The sequence below is a fragment of the Ursus americanus genome, chromosome 20, assembly GCF_024610735.1.
Source record: "Ursus americanus isolate L20-20 chromosome 20, mUrsAme1.1.p, whole genome shotgun sequence".
NCBI lineage: Eukaryota > Metazoa > Chordata > Mammalia > Carnivora > Ursidae > Ursus > Ursus americanus.
This window is the reverse complement of record NC_142146.1, coordinates 46,410,241-46,436,970: the sequence shown is the minus strand read 5'-3', so window position 1 is coordinate 46,436,970 and position 26,730 is coordinate 46,410,241. Positions and strand designations below refer to the sequence as shown.

The 26,730-nt window shown below is 35.2% G+C and overlaps 1 protein-coding gene across 1 annotated transcript; it reads right to left on the bottom strand.

Annotated features, from left to right (window-relative positions):
• Positions 1-147: 147 nt before the first annotated feature.
• Positions 148-23,950, bottom strand: AADAC (arylacetamide deacetylase). Its single transcript, XM_087870336.1, is given in 7 exon segments — positions 148-595; positions 597-739; positions 8,591-8,762; positions 10,011-10,080; positions 12,138-12,360; positions 19,913-19,917; positions 23,818-23,950. Coding segments are annotated over 7 exon segments (1,194 nt in total).
• Positions 23,951-26,730: the final 2,780 nt, after the last annotated feature.

Sequence of the window (26,730 nt, the reverse complement as noted above, 5' to 3'; positions counted from 1 at the left end):
TAAAAAAACAAACAACATGATGGCTATGAAGACTTAGAAAGGTCACAGGTGATAAACATCAACCCCAAACATAACCCTTTGATTCTCACTAGTTTGTTTCCTATTCTGAGGCTTATATATTTTTATGGACCACTCCTCAGATTTTTACTATAGATTTTCACTTAGCTAATTCATGTACTGATTTTCTATTCTATATCCAATTTTAAGTCCATAATAGGAAAATGCTCCATGGAATCCATCCTCGAAATGGTTATGGATCACCGGAACTCCAGCATTCTGAAGTCGGGTGACATACATAATTCCATCATCTCTTAAGACATCATATTGACAGGTGATGACATAGGTCAAGGGTAAACCTCGCAAATTGTTGTCATCAGCCAACAAGGGGGCTGCCCTCACATCTAGAAACCCTGGATATTTTTTAGCCAGCTCAGAACTACCGTAAGTTGGACTGTTATAAAGGTGCCCTTTCTTAAACTTCTCAGGGAGCAAAGAACTCCAATTAACAAATTTGAACAGATGGCTTGATTCCACTGGTACATGTTGATTGAAGAGCATAGCTTTTTCAAGTGATCTGTCTGTGGTAAAGTATACACATCCTGACCGTCATTGATCTGCACAGAATTGGAAAATGTGAACATTCCCTATATGATGGTAAATCCATATCAAGAGTCTGAAGGGCAGGATAAATTAAAGACGGGGTCTTGAGTTTGATCTTGACATCTGGGTCATCTACGAGCTGAAAATAATTTAAATTAATTGCTCAAATAGTAATTTCCATTTAAAAGATATTTTTATTTAAAAGCAATATGTTGATATTAGATAAATCCAGAATCTCAAAAAGATAATCAGAAACAACAAAAAATATACCTCAAAGAACTTTCTAATTTTCTATATTATATTGAATATTAGATGTGTCTATACTTAAATCTTATGAATACAAACTGATTTGTACTACTTTTCTCATGGATGGAGAAAGAGACCATCAAATCTGTGATTAAAAACCAAAATATCTACCCTAACAACTAGGAATGGCAATCAGAGGAAACACTTTTTTTTTAGTAAAAAATTTATGTACATATATAATTATATCAACAGGCATTAACATTTAAAGGAAAGATCACGTAACCAGGAATTCTAATTTGGCTCTGGTACTAAACAGACAAATCCTAGGCAAAAGTCTAATTCATTTTAACATTTATGTTTTTTTAAATATTGAAATTACATTAGTGCATTAACACAAATTTATCTATAAGTTAATATGCATATATTTGGGGTATACTAGAAGTTTTTTTATTAATAGGATATGTGACCAAAAATATTTGGAGACCAGTAATATTGAGCATTACAGTTTAGCAGAGGTTTTTATGTACATTTACTTGGTCTTGCAACATTGAAATGGTCCATTGTGTCTCATAGGTTAATTAACTTCTCTTTTTTTTTCTTTTAACTTTTTTTACTTAAATTCAATTAATTAAAATATAACATATTATTTGTTTCGGGGTACAGGTCTGTGATTCATCAGTCTTATATAATACCCAGTGCTCATTAACAGTGCTAAATAACTTCTCAAAGTGTGGTCTTTGGGCCACTAGCATATGCATCAACTGAGGATTTATTGGAAATTCAAATTCTTGGGTCCTCATCCAGACTTACTAAGTCAGATAGGGAGGAACCAGCCATTTGTGTTTTAACAGGTTTCTCAGGTTATTCTCATGCATGCCAAAACTTAAGATCCCGTGGTACAGGTCACAAATTGTAGGAAAGCCATTGTACTCTGATGCTTCTCAGAGTAAAGCATAATGTCTAAATTGAAGTCTGTTTCTAAAAACTTAATGTAGAATTGAAGGAAGAGAGCACTCTGACATTTTTTCCGTTAGTATACAGGTGACATTTTACACACACACACACACGTGCACACACACACACTAACAAAAGCAAATAGCAGCACTGTTTATTTCATTGCAATTAAAGAACAGTTAGTAATTAGATCTAGTTAGTAAAATAAAATATTTATAAGTCCATTACCAGATTGTTTTATGTAAAAATAATTGTTTTATGTTGGAAAAATGTACTGAATTTAAATAATCATTTCAGTGTTTTGTTTCATGTCAGATTACCGTATTCCATTTAGCTCAATATCTAGTATGAAGAACACTGTTTACATTAGTAGAAGTGTGGTAATAATTAAATAAGTAGCTAACAGGTGGCTGATTTTAGATTGAGTTAAGAAGAAATACAAAAATATCTTATATTTTGCCAATAAATTGAACTTGACAGGTAGCTAAAATCTTTGAACATATAGATTTTTTAAAAACTGTCTTTGTAGCTAAATGTAATACACATAAAATCAAGTATAGAACTTCATAAAACAGAAATGTAAAATATAACTATGTTTAAGGGTTGGCAGTTTCCCATATACCCTGAATTGACCACACACTCTTCTTCCTCCCCAGTAGGACTGCACACCCATTTTCCTCCTCATCCTTCATTCTATGGAATTCAATAGTGTGTATTTCTTTAAAATTATACTATTTAATTAATGTGGTTTATCTGGTTAAGTACATTCCATCTATTCCAAGGGAACCAATAATTGTTATTGTTAATTTTACTAAATGCTTTTTCTGCATCTAGTAAGATTAAATATCTATTAGTGTGGTGAAATTCACTTATTTTCATAAAATATGCTTTTCCTTGCATTATTACTAACTTGGTCATGGTGTATGTATATATATATATATATGTATATACTTACATGTATATATATGTGTGTGTGTATATATGTATATGTGGCATATATACATTTTTTTCTAATATTTTATTCATGATAGTAGTATCTTAGTGTTCTGAGTGTGATTGGCCCATTGTTTTCCTTCCTGAAACTGTTCTTGTTAAATTGGTCATAAAGATCATACTTCTCTGAAAATAATTAGAGTGTACAAATTTTTCCTGTTCTCTGGAATATTTTGTATTTATTTTGAGTGATTTTTCCTTGATGTTTGATGTAAATTGCCAGCAAGGTTTCTTACTAGGACTGTTTTTTATTATTGATTTAATTTGTTTAATTATTATAAAGTGGCTCAGATTTTCATTTCTTGTGCCTGTTTTGCAAGTTATATTTTTCTTGGAATTTGTCTATTGAATTTAAAAATTATTAAATTTTTTTTAACTTCAAAGTTTTTCAAAATATGTTTTTCAATGACTACAATGTTCATTCTTAACTCATCAAAGGCTAATTCTTTTTCATGTTGACGGGCCTGCAGTATTGTGCCCTTTTCAATCCTGATGTTAATTATTTATGCCTGACTTTGTTCTTCTGCATTTGTTTTTCCAGAGATTTAAAATTTTTATTAGTGCTTTTGAAGAATTAACTTTTTACTTTTTGTTCATATTTACTGTGAGCCTGGTTTTGAATATCATAATTTCTGTTCTTGCCATTACTATTATCTTCCTTCTATTTTTTTTTCTTGAGTTAGATGCTTATTTCAGCTTTCTTCCTTTCCAACCCATGCTTTTGAGGAAATATAATTTCCTAAAAATATTGTTCCAAGTGTGGGGAACATATACAAGATGTATATTCTATTAAATAATGGGTCACTATTAGGTACTCAATGTATTTTTTAATTTTCCATACAAAGAAGGGTATTTTCTTACTTGCCTTTTCCCTATTGATTTCCCAATCATTGCATTGTGGTTAAGAGTCTAAATGTGTGTTTAAATTCTGTGATTTTTTTTTTTTTTTGAGATTTGCTTTATGGACCAGTACTTCATCAATTTTTTAAATGATCACATGTATTTGCTTGTTCCCTTGTTTTTTATAGGTCCATTGAGTAAAATGTATCGATCATTATTCCAGTTCTCTATACCCTTATTATTATTATTGCCTGCTTTCCTGAATTACTGGAAGAAATATTGTTAAATATCTCATTATGGTTTTGAACATGCGTGTTTTCCCCTGTAGTTCTGTTAATATTTTCTTCATACGTTAAGGCCATGTTATTAAATCCATACAGATTTAGAGTTGTCACATTTTTCTGGTGGTTTAACCTTTTTCTGTAATGATGTGATCTTTTTAACCTACTGGCAATTCTTTTAGATGTTATTTAAGAATATACATTTTCCATCCATTTACTTTCACATTTTCTCCTTACTTGTGTTTCTAATCTGATAATCTTGGTCCTACAACCAGATTATTTAGACCACTAATATTTACTCTAATTACTAAAATAATTGATTTTGATCTACCTTATTTTGTGAATCCTCCTTCTGTCCCGTTTTGTCTATTTTTGACTTCTTTCAGATTGGTTTACTTTTTAATTATTGTGTTTTTTCCTGTCATAATTTATAAATTATACCCTAATTTTATTCTTTAAGTGATTACCCTAAGAATTATCCTGTGTATTTGTAAGGTCTCAAAAACAAATGAAATTATCAAAGGCCAATTCTGTCTTTATTTCTTCTTAGATAATAAAAAGAGCTTATAAGACTTAAAATCTGCCCTCCTCTCTGCTCTTGGACTTACTTATACTTTCTTATACTTTTCTTATACTTTAATTCTACATATCTTAGTATTTTAAAGTATCCAAGTTTAAGATTTACCCACATCTTACCACATTCTTGCTGTTTGCTTCTTCCTTTTTTTTTTTTTAAGATTTTATTTATTTATTCAACAGAGATAGAGACAGCCAGCGAGAGAGGGAACACAAGCAAGGGGAGTGGGAGAGGAAGAAGCAGGCTCATAGCGGAGGAGCCTGATGTGGGGCTCGATCCCATAACGGCAGGATCACGCCCTGAGCCGAAGGCGGACGCTTAACCGCTGTGCCACCCAGGCGCCCCTGTTTGCTTCTTCCTGTATCATAAACTTTTATCTGCATTTTAATTCTGTCTGAAACATTTATTTAAACCACATTTTAGTGTGTTCCATTAATAGCAGTTTTCTTAGTTTTGGTTTATCTTAATATGCCTTTATTTCTCCTTTATTTGTAAATAGTATTTTGTGCATCGTAGGATTTGGTAGTAAAAAATGTTGCACTTTGATAATATTCCACTGACTTAGAAATTACTTACTTGCTATTGAGAAATAAGCTGTCAGTAAGACTTGCACTTCTGTAAAGGTACTCTTTTTTTCTCCAAGATATCCTCTATTTCATTTTTTTTTCAGATTAAAAAAAAATTTTTTTTTAAGTAATCTCTATACCCAATGTACTCACAACCCCAAGATCAAGAGTTGCATGTCTCCATATCCTCTCATTGACAAGGCAGGAAACAACAAATGTTGGAGAGGATGTGGAGAAAGGGGATCCCTCTTACACTGTTGGTGGGAATGCGAGTTGGTACAGCCACTTTGGAAAACAGTGTGGAGGTCCCTTAAAAAGTTAAAAATTGAGCTACCTTATGACCCAGCAATTGCACTACTGGGTATTTACCCCAAAGATACAGACATAGTGAAGAGAAGGGCCATATGCACCCCAATGTTCATAGCAGCTCTGTCCACAATAGCTAAATTGTGGAAGGAGCCGAGATGCCCTTCAACAGATGACTGGATTAAGAAGACGTGGTCCATATATACAATGGAATATTACTCAGCCATCAGAAAGAACGATTTCACAACATTGGCAGCAACATGGATGGGACTGGAGGAGATAATGCTAAGTGAAATAAGTCAAGCAGAGAAAGACAATTATCATATGGTTTCACTCATATATGGAACATAAGAAATAGGAAGATTGGTAGGAGAAGAAAGGGAAGAATGAAGGGGGGGTAAACAGAAAGGAGAATGAACCATGAGAGACTATGGACTCTGAGAAACAAACTGAGGGCTTCAGATGTGGGGGACTGGGATAGTAAGGAGGGCACATATTGCATGGTGCACTGGGTGTTATACGCAAGTAATGAATCATGGAACTTTACATCAAAAACTAGGGATGTACTGTATGGTGACTAACATAATATAATAAAAAATTATTATTAAAAAAAAGAGTTGCCTGCCTTACCAATTGAGTCAGCCAGGCATCCCTCTATTTCTTTTTGTTTTATTTTGTACTGTAGGTTGTCTGCACTTTTATCTTGCTACGCCTAAATGTAGATTTCTCTCTAGCTATTTATTTTTAACCTTTTTAAAAAGTATGTTTAAGGTTCCTAGAGCTTCTTTTATCTGTATCTTGATATCTATCATCAGCTCTGCAAAATGCTCTACTATTATATTTTCAAGTATTCCTTTCTCCCGTTCTTCCCCCTCTGCTTCTGGCATAACATTTAAAAGTCTATTGGATTTTCTTCTCTTCTCTTCTGTATTTTCTATCTTTTTGGGGTTTCCATGCTTCATTTTGCATGGTCATCCATGAGTCATATGAACCATCTTTCAGCTCATAAATGATCTCTTCAGCTATGTAAAATCACTTAAGCAATTCATAAAGCTTTTATTTTGATAATTTTATTTTTTAACTTTGGAATTTTTGCTTTTCAAAATGATTTTTGGGCTGAAATTTGCAAACATGGTTGTGAAATAATTGAAGACACTGGATAATTATTTTGTATCCTGTGGCTGATAACTGCAGTATCTGAATTTTGCAGGGTCCTTCTGTTGTCTGTTCACTCTGCTTGCTTTCCTTCATGGTATCTTGTTTACTTGTTTGCCTGGATATATTTCATTCTGTGCTGGATACTGATTTCAAAAAATATTTGCAGGAATAATTTGAAGTCTATAACGACACCATATTTCTCCATGGAGGATTTTTGTACATGAAATGTCAAGTATACTTGAATATCAACTTTCACACCAATTTAATTTAAGTTCAAGGACTGAGGTTGCCCCATACCACCCAGGTGACGTGAAGCAAGGCTCCAAATGCACATGAAGCTTGTTTTACACTATGTTCACCCTGACAGTGAGACCATATCTCTTCAGGGCCTCACTTAAAGTTAGAAGTACTTTGTAATTGTCCCCATTTTGGGAGGGCCCTGAAACTTGACTTCAACTCTCAAGCTCATCTTGGTTGAACAGTTTTCTTTTGATTGGCATATACCATTACAGTGGAGAGGACATCGAGTGCTAGGCTTATCTTTGTGTGTGGTTTTATTGTATCCTTCAAATTTTTTTGGCCTAGAAACTTCTCATATCTTATTAGCAGTTTAATGCTCCCCAAAATAGTATAAGGTATTTTAACCGGATTTTTTATAATTATGGATCAGAATTCATTGGTTCACCTCTATAGAAGCCTGAACTCCATAAGAGGAAGGGCTCATAATATAACACAGTAAAGGGAGATTGATGCTTGAAAAGATTAAGTAGCTTGTCCAAGGTCACAGAGCTGGACGTTTCTTTAGCTCCAAAATTCCATGTCTCCTGATGTGCCCTTTGTGCTGCATCAAGAGGCCTCTCAGAGTGACAATGAGTAGACTGTATAAGTCAATTTCTGGGAAATAGCAGGTATCTGTTCTGCAGTATATTTATAACAAATCACAAAATTTATATCTTTCCTTTGGCTACAAATCATGAGACAGTTATTCTGAAGTTACCAATAGCCAAAATTGATATACTTTAAAATATGTGTAAAAATGAACAATACAATAAACAAAATCAACAGCCAGGTTTGCTTGATTGCATAATAAATTTACGTGCAATATTTATGATTAGAGTTTGTTACCGAATTGCGGACATTCATTTGTAAATCTACAAGCAATTCTTTTTTCATAGAGGAACACTGCTTCTAAGCCATCAGTGCCTGGTTTATTTCTTAGGTCAGATAACCAGCATCAAAAACACTTTTACTCATTATTAGACTAATTATGATTAGGTATCGCTTTAAATTGATAGCTAATAGATGTCCAGTTTTAGCTAAATGTCATAGAAATATGTGTGATGGTTGATTATGAAAATTACAATCCTTTCTGCAAGTAAACAGTATCCATAAACCTGCTAATATTTTTTGTCTATAGACAAATTAAGAATTCTGAGAACAATAGTTTTCATGCAAGTTTTAGTGTACCACATGAAGGATACTGGAATAATCTGATTCTGTAGCTATGGTTACTGGTATCATTGATGGATTTCACAAATACCAGACTTAATAAAACAAAATAGTGTGGCACTTAGCTGACCATATTAATTATGTTTAAACCAATGATCTGGAAAGAGTATTTTGTCATTTTATTTTTTTTTTAAATCTGGCAGAAGGTAGGGGCACCTGGGTGGCAGAATCAGCTAAACATCTGACTCTTCGTTTTGGCTCAGGGTTGTGATCTCAGGGTTGTGATCTCAGGATCATGAGATCAAGTCCCACATCAGGCTTTGCCCTCAGCACAGAGTCTGCTTAAGACTCTCTCTCTCTCCCCCTCTGCCCCTACCCCCCCACATGCTCCTTTTCTCTCTCTCTCTCTAAAATAAATAAATAAATAAATCTTAAAAAAAATATCTGGCAGAAGGTAGGAATAGAAGCACTCAGGATATAAATGTTCTCTAATATTCATCTCTATGTATCTCTAATTTCTAACATATTAACATAACGTAATTGCTTTGATATGTTAATGTTTGAAATAAATATTTAAGTGTAAAATATTTTTTTAAAAGAAGCAAATCTAAGCAACGTACCTGTTGAGTCACTGCTGCCACTAAATTCCCTCCAGCACTGTCTCCAGAAATACCAATCCTTTCAGGATCCACGCCATATTTGTCAAGAACATTTTGGTGCAAGAACCACTTTAATGAATTATATACGTCTTCAAAGTGATTTGGGAAGTGATATTTGGGTGCTATTCTGTAGCTGTGAGCAGAATAACAACATTCTTTAAGTCGATTATTTTTCATTAAAAAATGTGCATCTGTGTGGAGCAGGAAGCATACTCTAACCCTAAAATCAAAAGTAAAAAAATTTTCTTTAGCAAGCCTGGTATTTGGGGTCTTTATGAATCCAAACTTCATTTTTATGATAGTGCTTGATATGAAAGCTTTTACAAATTTTTACATTTTTTCACAAGTAAAGGCTTGAATGGAAAACTTGGATTAGACTTAAGGAAAAAACAAGTGATCGTTTCCCTTAAATAAACTTTTACCAGAATGTTATTTTCTTTGTAATCATTATGCTTTATTACTAACCAATAAATAGCAAACAAAGCTTAGGAATTATACTATTCCAGCTTAATCTAATAATCAAGTTGGCATGCAGTCACTGTTACGGGTTTTTTTTCATAGTTTCTTCATTTTTCTATTTATTCCCATCGGGTTTGTTTTCTATTATTATTGATCTAGAATGTTTTTTGAGATTAGATCTGTGCCTGTATTCCTCTATGTTATTTGGTGACTAATTGCATTTAATGAAGGATTGTACCATGAAATACATTATACTAACTGCTTTAAATGTATTTTATTACCTAATCTTTAAAATAACTCTATGATATAGAAAATGTTATATGACCTCCAGTTTACATCTGAGAAAACTGAGCTAAAATGATATTTAGCTGCCACAAAGTCATCCAATTAATTCTAGAACCAGGCTTGAACCTGATTCTCTGACTCCAAAACCTTCATCTTAACTCACTTTGCTAATTAACAGTAGGCTAGGGGTGTCTCAGTCAGTGGCTCAGTCAGTGAAGCCTCTGACTCTTGATATCAGGGTCGTGAGTTTAAGCCCTATGTGGAGTTTGCTTAATAAAAAAAGAAAAGAAAAGAAAAAAGAAAAGAAAAGAAAAGAAAGAAAAGAAAAGAAAAGAAAAGAAAAGAAAAGAAAAGAAAAGAAAAGAAAAGAAAAGAAAAGAAAAAAGAAAAGAAAAGAAAAGGATTAGGCTAGAAATCTAGCAGAGGTCATTCCTCTTTTTGATCCCTGCTTGACCTAACTATACAGCTCTTTTCTCTCTGATTTTTCTGGTCATGTCAAGATCACTTTCTCTATTCTCACCCTCTCAATTTCATTTGAAACACTCCCAGCATAACCAAGGAACAACCAAGATAGCTGAGAGCATCTTACTGTATAAGGCATCTGGCCAAAACTCAGACAAATCAACAGGGCTCTTACTTGGCTGAAATGACAACAGCATCAAGTCTATCAGCTGTCCGTCTTGACAGGAAGTCATAACTGAACAAAGCTGAAATAAAAGAATATAAAATCAGAAACTGACAAGTGAATTGATGAGTGCTTCCATCAGCAGAAAGCTTATCCGTATACCTTGTTCCTTACTGAAATGTTCTGGGAAAATTTTTTCTAAGATTACATCATAGCTATAGAGCATGAATTCTGCTCAGTGATCCTTTTACATACGTATCGTCAGTTTCTTATTCTTGCCCACGTTTTCACACTGGATTATTTTAAACCAAATTCATTCTCTTCGACATTAGCCTCTTCTCCCTTCATTCAGCAGGCATTAGGTGTTGAAAGAATAAACACATACATATTAACTCCCTGACTTTCAGTAAGTCACAATCTACTAGGGACAGGGGCAGGGAGGGGCGGGCATATAAGCAGAAAGCTGCAGTGCAACAGGTGAGTTGTTTTAATAGGGGGGTACAGAAAGGTTGTATGGAAATAGTACTCGACTTTATCAAAACTGCCAGAGAAAGATAAGGAAAAGAGGAAGTAGGGAAAGCTAAAACCTGATTTATGTATTCACATTTTCTAGGCAGACAAATATGTTTTCTGGGGGCTTTTCTTTGGACATGTGTGTGGAGTGGGGATGAGTCACACATGTCTGCTTTTGGGCTTGGGTAAGTGCTCCCTTTTGCAGATGAGAAAATTGTAAGAAGGTGAAGTAGAATTTGTCAGTAATGAAAGGAGGGAGAAATCATAAAGTGTTACGGGGAAGTATCAGAATACGTAGTTGTCACAAACGTTAAGTCATGTGGGCCATGAAAAGAAGAGTAGACATTATCTTGAAATGATTCCAAAGTCAGGCGCTGAATATTCCTAAACTATCAAATACACGCTAAGTTTTAAGGTTTTATTTAACATTTACTATAAAAAGTCATTCTTATATTTTGGATTAGAACATACATTTATGTCTTTTTAATATAAAAATAAAACGCATCAGGAAGATACCATTTTGTTTCAGGGCTTATTCTTTCTTAGTTCCTGTATCTTGGTAAACATACTCCCATCCTTTAATAATACTTTGATGAAAGGATTTTTAAAGAAGTGCTTTGGGCAGCAGGGACTCATGGAAATGAACTGAGGCATAGCTTAGTCAGACTTTGCCTTAGAAATCTCACTTCCTCTCCAGCTAATGACTTTACTGCCTGTATTTATAGAAGATGATAGACAAATTCACACCCCTTACTGCTCTGATTTACGTTTCCAATCTACATCAATACCCATCAACACCTCTTTTACTCCTGTCCCAAAGTGTGTTTCTCCTCCTATGTGTTGCCAGTACTTCTCTGCACTAAATCCAATGTCTTCTCCTATCCCCTTGATCAGGCAAACCTCATTCCATCTTCCAGCCATCCCCCATTTCTCCAGCATGTTTCTATTAACTGCCATCTTTACCCTCAGTTTATAAACATGTTTATAGATCTCTCATATGTAAATATAAAATGTATATAATATAAAATATGTATTTATACACAGACAAAATACAAAATTTTACATTATATGCAGTAACATTATATAATTTAAAATATATGTCATATATTTATATAAACATTAAAATGTATAAAATAAACTGAAATATATATATATATATATATATATTTTTTAAATATAAAATAGAGATAAAATGCCCTTACTCAACCCTAGGCTTCTTTTCCATCTAGCACCTTTCTCATTTCTTTCTTATCTAAGCTGAATGAAAGACTAGAGTCATCATATCCATTTACTCATTTCTCATCCACTATTCCATGTACTTCATTTTGGTTTTCATTACAACATTCCATCATTTCTGCAATTAACAAGTTAAATAATAAATGTCTAAGCTCATGAAACACTTTTTCTTCTGACCTGAGATTTGCTACAGCAAATCATTATTCCCTTTCAGAAAGGGATCTGAAATAATTCCTTTAAACTAACATAGCTCCAAAGAAATGAATTTCAGACAGCTGAAGTGTGATATTTTCTGGGATGTTTAACATCCCTTCTTGATATGTTGAAGTCAATATCTTAATAAAATATACGCTCTATGATAAATTAAGATTTTCAACAAAGGGCACATACCAGCACTCCCCAAACGCCAACCACCACCGTGAACATAAAATAAGCCCCTTCTTAGTCTCTCTGGTTTTCGTTTTGGCACATATATACGGACAGGAATATTATTGAAAGTTGTCTCCATCACAGTGACATTTTCATCAGACATGGGTGGGACTTCTTGAAGGCTCACAAAGAACGTTGCCATGTTCAGGAAGTGGTTGATTCCCAATAGTTCAGCACACAGAATCTAAAAGAAGAGGAGGGGATACACCAGGTTACAAATAACAAGTATCAATGCTGTTTATGAGCATTGAAGTATGCCGTATGCTCCCAATGGTCCTGTGTCAGGTTGTCACAGGTGAATCTGAATAACACAGAAATACTGGAGATTCAGACTTTTTACCACAATTGTTGCCTCAGATAAAAAAGGCAAAGAAATTACTGAGGTATTACAACTTGGCAGCTTCCTACCTTGAGTACAAAGACAAAAAGGTGAGTTCCCTACTCTAAATAAGCTCAGAGTCAAGTGGGAGAAACGCATATACACGCAGTTTTAAAGCAACATGACTGCATTATACATGTCATTGCATAGACATGTATAATGAACTTGGGCAAAGGGCAATAGGAAGATAAACTGTTGCCTGAACATGAGACCTGCAGAGAAGTTTTCAATAGTAGGTGAACTCTTTTATGAGTGCTGGACTCTGATATGCAAGAGTTTGGCCAAACAAATGACGAAATCTCCCTCTAGGCCACAGTTAAAGACACAGGGACACTCCTACTGCAATTGAAGAAATGCAAGTAGCTTAGTAAAGCTATGAAGTCTGGTCCACACAAGGATGCATAGAAGAAAAGGAACCTCAAGAGGTGAGTGTGAGTCAAACCATGAAGGATTTACAATGTTTGAATTCCAAGAATCAAAAAGATTCGTGCTCCAATCTTAAATTGGAAACATGTGGTGATCAATTAAATAGTTGGGTCAACCTCTTTCCCATTATACTCAGGTAAAACAGGTACAAACGGAATAAGCAAAATTATCTGTTTTCAATACTGAATCATCCCCACCTGGTTCTTGAAAGGCAAGTCAGGGAAATAACATTTCTCAGAACTCCGCGCCTGATTAAATTATGCCACAAAGAGGCACTCCTGCAAGAATGAGAGGGCAGAAATAAAGAAAAAGCCATTATTTTCTCTGAGCCCCCATGGTATTAATATGGACATTGACAAACATGTGACTTTCCATCCCTCTAGTTGTTGCTCTGAGAATTACCAGTTCGGTGCTACAAGCAGCTGGAATTGCCGATGGCTTTCCTTCTCCCCCCCACTCTAAAGGTTGTATATCTCAAACCCCATATTCTCAATCTATTTCTATTGAGATATATATAATTGTATCTATATTCTAATAAAACAATGATTAATAGAGAATATAGTCTATAAGGAGTTCTCAGAAAGGAGAACATTTAAGACATGTGCTGGAATTAGATAACTGACCTGGTTAGCTTTAAAGATACTAAGTGGTCTCATTGCTAGTGCAAAATGGAACCTGTTAATACATAAAATGTAGTAGCAAAGTAGTTATTAAATGAATACCTGTAATAGTCCTTATTAAAGGAGAGTTTTGAGAGACCAAGTAGCCATTGCAATAAAATATTACGGTGAAAATAATGAGTTCAAGCACTGACTTAAACTTGAAAGATTACATCCAATATTACTATTTCCTTAAGTGTTTGGCTTTCTTCCCTTATAATATCTGGGAAATTCAGCAACTCATTTTCCTTAAATGCTTCTACTGTTGAACCTGGTTTCTGTTGCTTCTGATAGGGAAGGCCTGGTAGGATTTGGGGGGTTGGGGTGATGTTTCTAACTCTAGTACTCAGAATATCACTCACATATAAAGTTCGACCAAGCTTTTACTTTCAACTAAAATATCTGGCAGGACAGTGACTTCACCTTGCTTTGCAATTCTACAATGTAGTATTGGATGTAATTTATTATTATAGCCTATAACTGATCACCACACTGTGCATTTCAGCAAAGTCCAGAAGATAATCTCTACACAAAGACACTGATATATATATATATATATATCAGTGTCTTTACATATGTGTGTGTATGTATATATATATATGTATATATATATATATGAATGGAACTCTAGTATCTTAGTAAAAATACTTGAAATGATAGTCATCTGCTGTCCAGAAATGACAGTGGAAGATGGTGACATTGACATGGACCTTGTGATTTCAATAGGGAGGATGAAATACCAAAGTTACAGGCCAAGTAGCAGTGATAAACAATCAAATACAAGGCTTATGTAATTACGAAATGAGCAGCTGTGATGCAATGAACCAATCTCAGAGATCTGAAACAATGACAGATGGTCTGAAAACAATGGTAGAGCAATTGACTGAAGTATGACTTAATCTGTATTGTTAAGGTTTCTTACCCAATTTCCAGAGCTGAGACACTTCACAGACTCAGACTCCCTGAATGGAGAAAAGGCAGGGTGCCCTCAGGGAAGACCCATGTGAAACTATTACAAATATGCACTGTAATCTGCCTCCTAGCATTCCCCAAGAGAACCAAGACCTTTGGTTGGGATGAGTTAATACTGAGGGAAAGGGGAACATCCAGACTTTGGAAAGAGAATACTAGGCACTCGTTCTGAAATGATATTAATTGCTAGAGGCTCCAAAGCCACCATGGCCATCAAGCAGAGTGGGAGCTAAGGACATCAAGTATGAAATAGTGTTTTAGATTGATTCCCAATTAAAATGGGTCTAAGGATGTAAATATCTGTAACTGTGTTTATTTCCCCAGTTTCTCTCAATGGATAGTTGAAATAGACGTAATTGGCAACTGACGGTGTCCTTAATTTGGCTCCTTATTCCATTAGTCGAGAGACCTTATGGAAGTTAGGGCCATGCAGAAACACCTGAAACTGCTCCTCCCTACTGAAATAGTAAAACAAAAGCAATGATAAATCCCAGGGAATCACAAAGATTTGTGCAGCAATCAAAAAATTTGAAAAATTTAGAGGTGATAATTTTTGTTGCAAGTCTTAAAATGACAAAGATTCTCTCTTTGACTAAACATTAGCCAGACTCCTCTCAGTCCCCTTCTCAACTGGGCCTCAACCTTGTCCTATAAAAACTCTGGAGACTCAGCACAAATGACTTCACCTACCCCCTTTCCTCCACATTAGCATACTTAAAATATTAACGAGGTCAGGCTCAAGGTGCATCCCTAGGATGACCCTAGATCTCCTTGAAGTGCCTGCCTGAGGAAGCTCAATGCTATGGCAAAAATGTACTGCTTATTCCAGCCAACACCTGACAGATAAGCCCCAGATCATCCTTCCTGAGAGTACTTACTAAAAAAGGCTTACAACAATGAATCCTTTCCCTGTCTCTTTGAAATGTATGTGTATCTCCTACAATTTAGGAGTGTCTTTCTCAAGGACCTGAAAGCCATTCCTTGGGAATGTAATCATTAGGAAGAACTGAGAGAATAGAATCCAAACTTCCATAATTGCCAGTGGGCCTAAATGCATGTATAATAATCAACCCCTTTTCACTTCTCATTTCCTGACTCCTGAGCCTTCCCTTGCTCCCTTCCCTACTCCCCTTCTCCCTTTAAAACATCCATTCACCTCTGTACAAACTGAAGTTGAGTTCAAATCATGCTGACCCACTCCTTATTGCAATAACATATTACTGATTAAAATCCGATTTTATCACTTTAACTAGGGCCTACTTTTGTTTTGTCAAAGGGTGTATCAACTATATGACTTCTACAGAGGACAGATGAATATTTCAGAAAGACAGCATTATCTTAATCAGGTCATAACTCCAATTGCAGCTGCTACTCCAGATATGATGTCTTGAATGGAACAAATTAACACAGCTCCTGGCTTCTAGTACACGGCTATGCATTTGAGCCTGTCACCTTCTCCACCAGTTAGCAAGGAAAGCAGCACACCATCACTGTCTTGCTTTGAGTCTATAGGAACTGTCCTGCTCCCCCCATAATCTGATCTCTGTATGTCACAGGACATCATACTGGTCTACAACACTGGGTCATCAAGCTTATAGATCTGGTGATGGGGAAATAGCAAATACTATGCATGCCTTGGTAAATCATATATGTGATGAAGGATACATAGGAAACCTCATGGAAATTTAGGGACTTGCTCCTTTGGTTTCTGGGTGTTCAGAAGTCTGGGGCTTCTTGGATATTGTCTACAAAGTGAAAAAAGTTTGCTATGTTTGTACCGTCACCACTAAAAATGGGGCAAAATGCTCAGTGACTCACTTCAGATTAAGGTAGCAAAATATTCCCAATTATTTATCAAGTAAGCCTAATACTCAGCCTGCTGGATTGTAGTGAGAACTAAAGACAAGAGAGTCTCCATATCTGGTCCAGGAAGCACTGCAAACTGCTCTGTCCCAGAGCAGAACCAATGGTGAGCAAAGGCTTGGGGGCAACTAGGGGCTGTGGTAGGGAGGTTGTGGCAAGCCTTGTTAGGAGTTCAGGAACTTATGATTTTGATCAGATCCATTCCTTGTCCTCTTGCCCTCTCTGCGATAATGATCCTGGCTTGCTTTTAAGCACTGATAACGTTTTGTACAAATTCCCAGTGAGAACGCCTTACTCCTTCACTAGTCATCTGCACCACTTTTGTCTTACAACTTGCTCATGTTTTCCTCTACTTAAGAAACATGTGTTACTAAAATAGAAATATATTTGTATTTAATCATATGTATGGTGTGTGTTTATATACGAGCATATATATATGGCTGTGTATATGAGTAAAAATACGTATACAACTGTATCTATGAGTATACACACACACACACACACACACACCCATCCAGCAAAGTCTATGTTTCCTTTATGTTCAGATTTCCTTTAGGACCTGGGATTTTTCTATGCTCTCATACTCCTTCTTTCCCCCTAATTGCAGTAACTGTACCTCTAGTTTCTTCCTTTATGCATAGTTCCTGCCTACGTATCCTTCAAAGACTCCAGATTCACCAAAACAAAACTGGCATCAGAGAAATAGTCATTAAAATAATCACACTTTCACATTTCAGCTCTCACAAAATCTACCACTTTACTCTCTTGTTGTTGTTCATTTTTTAAGTTTCCCATTTTTTACAGACTCCTAATTGAATTCTCAAACTGTACTTCTTGCAGCCTTCCTGGGTTTTAAGAAAAAATACATCAAAATTACTTCTAACCTGAATGTTTATTGGATTGACAAATTCACCAAGGGGAGTCCCCTTTAAAAGTTCTGGGAGCAATAATCCCTCTGGGATTCCTTAGGGAAGAAAGCATAGAGGAGTCAGGATACCAGTGACGTCTGTGCAGGAGGGGCTCAGGCCCACATCAGGGGAGTCCCTGAAGTGCAAGCTTCTTCAGTGCAAGAGAACGTGGTATGACTTCACAAAATACACTGCATGGTCAGTGTGTGCAAAGCACAGTGCTAGAATATACACTGATGCAAGATGTCTGGGATACAATTTTTTAAAAGATTTTATTTATCTATTTGTCAGGGAGAGAGAGCACGCACAAGCAAGGGGAGCAGCAAGTAGAAGGAGAGGGAGACAAAGGGAGAGGGAGAGGGAGAGGGAGAGGGAGAGGGAGAGGGAGAGGGAGAGGGAGAGGGAGAGGGAGAAGCAGGCTCCCCACTGAGCAAGAAGCCCAGTGTGGGACTCGATCCCAGGACCCTAAGATCATGACCTGAGCTGAAGGCAGACGATTAACCAACTGAGCCACCCAGGCATCCCAATAGAATTTTCAACCTTCACAGACTATCGGTAAAAGTGAATATTTACATAAATAATCTGTAATAAAAGGCAGAATGAAGAAAGACCTTGAATAGGGTGGTGAGGTAGGAAGAGGAAGGGGATCAATTCTAACTGACCGATAAGAGGACAGTGTCTGACGGGTGCTTTTAAATCTGTTAGATTGGCGAATCATGATTGTTTAAAAATTTTAGGTTTAGTAAGAGAGGCAAGACAATTTGATCAAAAGCCTGAAGGAAAAAAATGACAAAGTATTGATAAAAACCTAGAAGTTATCTAGAAGCTAACTAGCCTTCTTAGGCTTTATGGTTGAATTACACTGAATTATATTGGGAAGCTCTGTTAAGTCTGCATTGTGGGGAGCTGTTTTCAGAACATGGTGGTCTCTTCTTTCTTTAAAAGAGTATTAGCAAGCAGTTTAATATGTTCTAACTAGCTAACAAAAAAATAAATGGTATATATCATATATATGTATCATTAAATATAATGATCGAAAATTTATTAAAATATTAGAAAATGTAAATTGTAGACATTGTGAAATATCTGGGAATTTAACTGGTAATAATCAATTTATAATTTTCTAATTCATGTATTGAAAGGCTATTTCCAGTTATTGTCCTGTTTTACTTAGTCTAATGTCTCAGACTAATTTGATCCAGAATCAATAATGTTATAATATGGACATATATTGAGGAATTGTTATTAGATTGTCCTGAAGTTGAGAAGTTAGTTATAGTCCAAAAAAAAAAAGGATAAAAGACAGCATGCAATCAACTAACAGATTGATGACAGATAAATTGATAAATACTAGCAACTTTATAATATATATATTCACATGTATATATTGTACTATCTTTATTTATATAGAGTTATAGATGTTATTAATATCGATGTCTAACCAAGTCCAAATCTGTCTTCACATATCCATATCCATGTCTGTATCTATCTCTATAAAACTTATAGGTATTTTTACAGAAATTTGACTTGAACATGATTTTCAATATTTATTTTATTCAGTATTGCCAATGTTCAGCTGGAAAATTTTTTCATACGATTGTATCCGGCTATAAAATTACAAACATCCAAGGGCACCTGAATGGCTCAGTCAGTTAAGCATCTGCCTTCAGCTCAGGTCGTGAACTCAGGGTCCTGGGATTGAGCCCCACATCCATCGAGCTCCCTGCTTCTCCCTCTCCCTCTCCCTGCTGCTCCCCCTGCTTGTGCTCTCTCTCTCTCTCTCTCTGTCAAATAAATAAATAAAATCTTTAAAAAATTAGAAACATCCAGTGATAACACAGGCAGTTGTATGGAGATAATATAAGTAAGAACTATACTTACTGTTTTTAATTTTTGCCAGATTTGTTCTTGTACTCATTCAATTCTTACTAAGACCTGATATGTAGTAATATAGTCCCAGATTTTCAGTTGAGTACATCGTGGTAGGAGAGCTTAAAATACCTGTTCACGTCTACCCTGGCAGTAAGTAAGCCGAATACGGGACTCAAGCCCAGGTCTGACTCTGGAGCCAGGTGTCACTCCTGACTAGCCAATATGCTGGCCCTTAGTGACCGTCATTACATGCCAATGAGAGACTAGGCAGAAACCTAGCTCTCTGGTCACCTTGGGCCTGGCCCAGGGTCTAGTGGAATGGTGTATCCCATGGCCAGCTGCATTTCCCAACCTACTCATGCTACACCTGGGTAGGTGTTCAACTATCAAGCAAATACCCCTATTTACTAGAGCCCAGCAACTTTCCCAAAGAGATGTCAGTTGTTAGACTCACAATAAGTACACATTTCCAAGAAATGACTGCCTTCATGTTACAACTGCAGCCAGAAGGGTAGAACTTCATATGGAGTAAACTGCAAATGCTTAGTCCGTGCCTGGCAGGCTTTGGGAGACCAATTATTCTAGCTATGAGTATGCTCCATGTCTTCTCCATATTCTGGGTATACTCCCCCCACACACAGCTCCACATATGCTGACCATGTCTCCAGCACTTGGGTGTCTCCTACATGCTCCTCTCTACAATTACACAAGGAGACTCCTACCTCCAGCAGACCACCTTCTGTCCTCTTTACTTCTACATTATTTTTAGAGAGCGTTAAATAATATCCTCCGTGTTTCCGTTGGGTATGACTCTTGTACAAGCACTCCAACCAATTAACAAGAATGTTTGAAGAAATCACGTACATATCAGGCCTGCTGATTTTCAATGTCAACATAGAAAAGTAATAGATCATAAACATGTATTTACTTAATTTTAACAAATCTAAAATTTCTACAACTTACGACATAAAGTAGGTGTCATAGAAGTAATTGCTTCTAAATATGCTAATTTAGTTGGCCCTCCGGTTTAAATCAAAGTTAAGTACACAAAATATTAAGGCCCTCTTTTAAAACATAAATCACTGGACTCAAGTAGTTCATCTGCAAAAATGAGACTGATTAGTTCAAATAAGTATTTTTTAAATGATAGAAAATGGTCTACGTTATACAAATTAAAGATAAGAATTTAGTTATGAAAATAGTAATTGTAACATGTTGTGTAAGACAGTACTAAGTATAAAATTTTGTAAAATGACTTTATAATCTCACAAACTTTGGATCCTACTAGGAAGTGTGGTAAATATATAACAAAAGACTAAGAAGTTACCAGTGTGTTAAAAATAACGAACTGAATTGAATCACAACGATTTTACAGTTTGTTTGTCTTTCCTTTAGTGAACTGTGATGAATTAGAGCAATTGCTTAGTGGATGTATCTTCTCAGATCACTTACTCTCTTTATACTAACTCTATACCCTAAAGGGAATTTTTTATGTAAATTTGAAATACCAAATAATAAAGAGGGAAAATTCTGACCACCTCTGGAATTTATATCCCTAAATTTATGTACAAAATTATGTCTTGTATCTTAATCTGTCATACGGACACCTAGCCCCTAAAGGCAAAATAATAAAATTGAATTTCTGAGCATTCAAAATTAAGAAACCGTACTTATGCCATTGACTGCACCCAAGTTAGGGTTTTGCCTAGGAAGTGCAGGTATTTGGCAATTTGGAAACTAAAATGATCCTTGGGCCTCAAAATAGTCACCCTTTACAGGCCAACCAGTGTATCTTTGAGGTCGCAGTAGCAAAAAGATGTAAGCTGGGCCAAGTGTAAACAAAGAACAGAGATGATAAAACCAGTATTTTTTTTTAAATGGCCTCAAACCTAGGAAGCTTCAAACCGTGTTGAGATGAGCACTGGGTGTTATATGCAACCAATGAATCGTTGAACATGACATCAAAAACTAATGATGTACTATATGTTGGCTAACTGAACAAAATAATAAAAAAAAACAATTTTCACATATTCTAAAAAAAATTGTCTCAATGCAACTAAAGAAAACCTTACGTTCTGGTATTGTGGTGGAAAACACTTTTCACAAATGCTTATAATCCAAACCCAGGACGGGTCTGACAGTGTTATGTTATTTGACTACAATGCTATTTCTTACCAAGACTGGATGTACCCTCTTAGTCCTTTCAAGTAATGCTGAGCAATCTATTAGAGTTGGCATTTAGTAACTATATTCGATATTTCTATTCTAGGAGATAATGCGGCACCACAAACAAGTCGACAGGTGATTGTATTCCGTGACTTCCATTTATCTTCATCACTGAATTATCAAAAGTGTGAATTACTGCTCTTTATCTTACGTTCAAATTGATTGGAGAAGCACAAAATAGAACCAGATGGCATTAAATTCAAGCAAGAAATTGTAGGGGTTTTTTTTCTTTTGGGGGGAGGAAAGGAGGATTGGCAAAAAACTGGCGACTTCATCAATGTGTGATGGACTTTACAGAGGTTTGGAAAGATGTCATATTATATGGTAACTTGATGTATTGAATAAATAAATTCAATTTTTTTTCTTAAAAAAAGGAGTGAAGGCTTTAAGGTAAATCTACATTTTTCTTCTGTAGAAAGCCACACAGAACAAGAAAGAAAATAACAAATAAATGATTACGAAGATACCAATTACCTCTGAATCTTCCTGGGTAGTTTCTGAGTTTCTTTACTTCTCCCAGAGTCAAGCCTTATTATGTTTTAATCCTACTTGTGAGAGTCTTTGATTTGGTAAGACTCATTCTTGAGAGTATAAATATATATGTATAAATTGTAACAATTTTGTGACTTAGCACAGAAACTGAAAGAAAAAAATATATATTGACCCTAACTCTATTCCTCAGGACACCCTTGTAATAATAGTTTGTTCAGGAAAAGCCATTCAGTCAAATAGAAATAATACAAAAGTTGTATATATGATATTCATGTAAGGTACTAGGTATTATAAGAAAAATAACACTTTCCGACACATGAAGAAAATGAAGAAAACAAGTAGAAACACGTTGCTACAAAGTGGGTGAAATATATTACACAATATCATGGAACGGATTTTAAAAATAACATAAGAAGAAATATCACAAAGGAGAAATGAACAGATTCATGGAAGATATAGACAGATATTTGGAGGTGATCACTAGTCAAAAAGAAGGAGTGACTGAAAACCAGCACTGGTAGAAATTAGAAAAAGAATATTTTAAAAAAAGAAAAATAATTTCAGAAATAAACACCAAATTCAAAGAAACCAAAGGTATTATATATAATAAAAATGAGGGAAACAAAGGAAGGAAAAATGTAGAAAAAAGATTAAAAAGTACTTGGAGAGAAAGTGACATCGTTTTAGAGACATACAAAGAGGACCGTATGTGTATTTAAACATGTATATGTAAGTATATATACACATGTAATCAATCTAAATAATAAGGGAAAACAAAACTATGAACAAAAATATTTTATTTTTAAATTTTTTCCAAAATAAATATTTTTAAATTTAAAATATTAAATTAAATTAATATTGAATTAAATTTATTCAAGAATAATTTACAAGAAATGAGATTTGAAGCTCTGTTCCAGTGAAACGGACCCAAATCCAAAAACATACGTGCAAATAAAATTACTACAAATGATCAAATCACTAATTAAGAAAATGAAAATAAGATATGCATTGCACTTATTACAGAGCCACATTCAATTCCAGAAGAGACCTAAAAAAAACACCTTGAAAAAATGCAAGGAAAGAGGTAATGAGCCAAAGGTTTAATACCCAGACTAACTGTCCTTGAATTACTGTTACTTTATTTTAGGTTTTATTTTTTGTTTTTTGCCATAGAAGGCAACTTACTACAGAGATGTCTAAAGGAGATAAAAAATGGTTTCAATTTCACATAACGAGCCTTGTTAGAAAAGAACCACAGGTCTTCGAGGGGCAGCGGGGGCATGGTGGGGGCAGCCAGCCAACCAGCTGCCTCCTCACCTTGGTAGCTCACCCTCATACAGCCTGAAGTCATGTGCATCTGGTTTCCCTTGGCTTTTTACCAGCTGACTTGTTTACAAATATTTCAACATGAATGCATTTTCATGTCTGAATTCAAGACTATTGCACAGAATTCTGTAACTCATCACCGCGCTGCTGTTCAATGCTACCATTTCTAAGTTCTTACTTAAAAACAACAAAAAAAAAAGTGCTTCATTGTGACAGCATCCATGCCATGAAGCTCAGAATAAGAACTTTTGTTTGTCTTCCTGTCTTTTAATATTTAAAAGATTTTTTTGTCTTTTAATATTTAAAATTAAAGCTACTTGACTACTTCTTCCATATTCATTCTGTTAGGGGTCTGCATTAAGGAATAGTTTAAATATATATATATATTTTTAACATCTGCAGCAAGCTTTAAGAACAAAATTTCCGAGACAGTAGAAATGTTTAAAATAACAATACAAATATTTTCTCCTGATTAAAATGTTAAATATTCAGAGTCAATAAAACGCGATACTTACCACATCTATTAGTTTTCATAGATGTGGTCATACACAGTAGTTTCCATGGCTCTTCAATATTCTCTGGGAGAGATATATAAATATAATATGCCACGAAGACCCCCATGATCAGAAGCAAAAGAGCTTTTCTTCCCATGATGGTTCCCTTCTGCTCTTTTGACTTGCAACACATTAAGTACACCTGAAATATTCAGCCGCTGAAATTTAAACCCACATTTTGGCACCATAATAAGGTGTTAGCTAACTTCCTGAACACAGATTTTACTGCTCAGTCTGTCATTTCACTAGCTGTCCAGATACAATCAAACTTAGTAAAAGTACAAAGAATTTTATTGTCTCCCAATTTTGTCATATCCATATCCAGCCTTATTATGTTGCCCGGAAGTCAGGCAACACACATTTTTTTGCACACTTACTAGGTTAAGAATACTTAAACTATTAAAGAAAAGGCCATTATAAAATATAGAAACTCATTATCTGCTTCAAATAACAAATCTCAGTGGGGGAGAACAAACAAATATTTTAGAAGTACTGAGAGCTTTTATAAAGTAAGATAGGGTCAGATGCATTTTATATTACTTTTATTATTTTGCTACAATTGAACCTACCTGTGAATAATACTAATTATGTTAAAATTATACAATAATCACGGAGAGAGCTAGCAATTTTTGAGCACTTACTCTGATCCAAGAAAGAGTACTAAAACAATGAAATCTTATTTAACCCCAAAGTATTATTGCTGCATGAGTGAGAGAGAAATGAGGCAGAGGAAAGTTCAGAAGCTTGTACAAGCTCATTGAATAGTATGGAGTGAAGCCAATACAATCCTCCTCCATAAATATATGTGGAACTCACTTGTTTCAGTCTTCAGATCACAGATAAACAATTGAGATTGGAAAGATTCTAACTTGTCAAGGTCATACAAAATCAAGTAGCAGTGTCAGAGACTTTCACTGTTCACTAAACATTCATGTGCGCTTATAATTCTTAGATCCCTTCTCTTGATGTTAAGTGAGGTCATGGGACGAGTGTTGACAAAAGGGAGCTGGTAGAAAGTCACATGGCATTTTCAGACAGAAGAGTCATAGGACCTGGAAACTATCTCTTAAAATGGTAGTATCACAAAATATAAGTAGTTTGGATGGCTGAGGGACCCAAGGGTTTAATTGCTCAAACTCCATAAGAGTCTTCTCCTGGAGCAAGTAAATTTCATGGTGGACTTAAAATCTGTGATGTAATCCTCACATCACTTTAAACATACTGCATCACTTAGCTCTCATATTGACACTGGAATATAAGAACTAATATTATGAAGGGTTTCTTTCTTTCCCAGAGTCTCATCCATTATATATTTCCAAAGCTATCATTTTAGCCTAGATCCTCTGGCTCTGAGGTCTTTATTCTTAAATCTCTGCAAATCAATGAGAAGTGGAAACCCATAGGAGCTGGTTATGTCCATGCAGTGTCACCATTAATTTTATTCAAAACATTTTTTGAAACTTCAGGACTTGCATCTCTTTTTACCTACCTGTGTCTGTCTTTTCTAACTATTCACTGAGAAAGTACTAACATCAGCTTTTCTTTCCATACTTAGTGTTATCTGGGACACAGATTTATTTGGGGCATAATAAAGCATTCAAGAAAGTTGAGAGGATTTTGACATATAGGGCATCTGGATTAAAGTATAATTAAATGCTTCCATTACTTGATAACACGTCATCTGTCTACTGTCCATCTTGACAGAAAATCATATCTGAAGAGTTCAAAAGAGACAAAATCAAAATATTAATGAGAATTAACAAATCATGTGATTTAATTTTTTTCTTTATAGAAAGCCCCCCAGGACAATTTTATTTTTCTGCAATTTACATTGTAAAATCCTAGGAAGAAAATCTAAGAGTGGTCTCAAACATCAACTCATACTGCTCAGTGACTTGTCCTGATTAGCTTTCTTTTCCATTTCCACATTGGTTATTCCAAACATTTCCATTCTCTCAAGACCCAACCAAATCCAGTAGCAGGAACCAACATCTATGTAGCTGCCTTCATTCAATGTGACTGATGTGGTTTTAGTGCTGGCAATGCAAAGATGAAGATATGTTTTCTGATTGCGAAGAGCTCATCTCTATGGGGGACATATGTTCAAGTCAGCATTCCCCCTTGAAGAGGGGAGGAGGCTAAAGGAATTCTATAAATTTTGAAATTTTTTATGAAGGAAGATAAATGCAAGAGTTACGTAACATGCAAATTACGGCAAAGATTATACTGAACCACATGTTTGGGAAAGGGTAATGGGTTGGTGAGTTAGAGAAAGTAACACTTTTCAGCCAAAAGTCTTTTCAAATAAGGAGCACTGAAGGAGATTCAGTAAACACAATATTTTAGAGAAATTTCTGTTTAATATGTGACCATTCTTTCATATAGGTTTTATCTTAGTTAATACACAACTTCGGCTGATAGTGTTCTTTCCATTCGTTGTGACTAATTGCACTGATTCATAGCAGCTGGACTCCGGGTGTATGTGTTTTGTTGCCTAGAAGATGGATGAGCACCTCGTTCTGCATTACTAAGGGGACTCCTGCATAGGAAGAGGGGGACTGTAACGTGACAACTTTGGATTTATAGTATTACTTGCTGAATGCTGTACTTCACATCAACTGTTCTAACACTAATGCTCTGGAGGAACCATGATCTTAGTAACCTCGCTAAGTCAGACACTGAATGTAAGCGAAGATTTTTTCTAGGCCAAAGAACGATGAGACTTGTCTAACGAATAGGTACAGACCTATGGATTCGTTTGGCCTACCCTTTGAGCTCATTTTCAATCATTATTTAATCATCAGTTACCATTATAACAATTCTCCTCTTTCTAGCACTTAAAAATTTTGACTTTGACTCTTTCCCCCTCAGAAAACT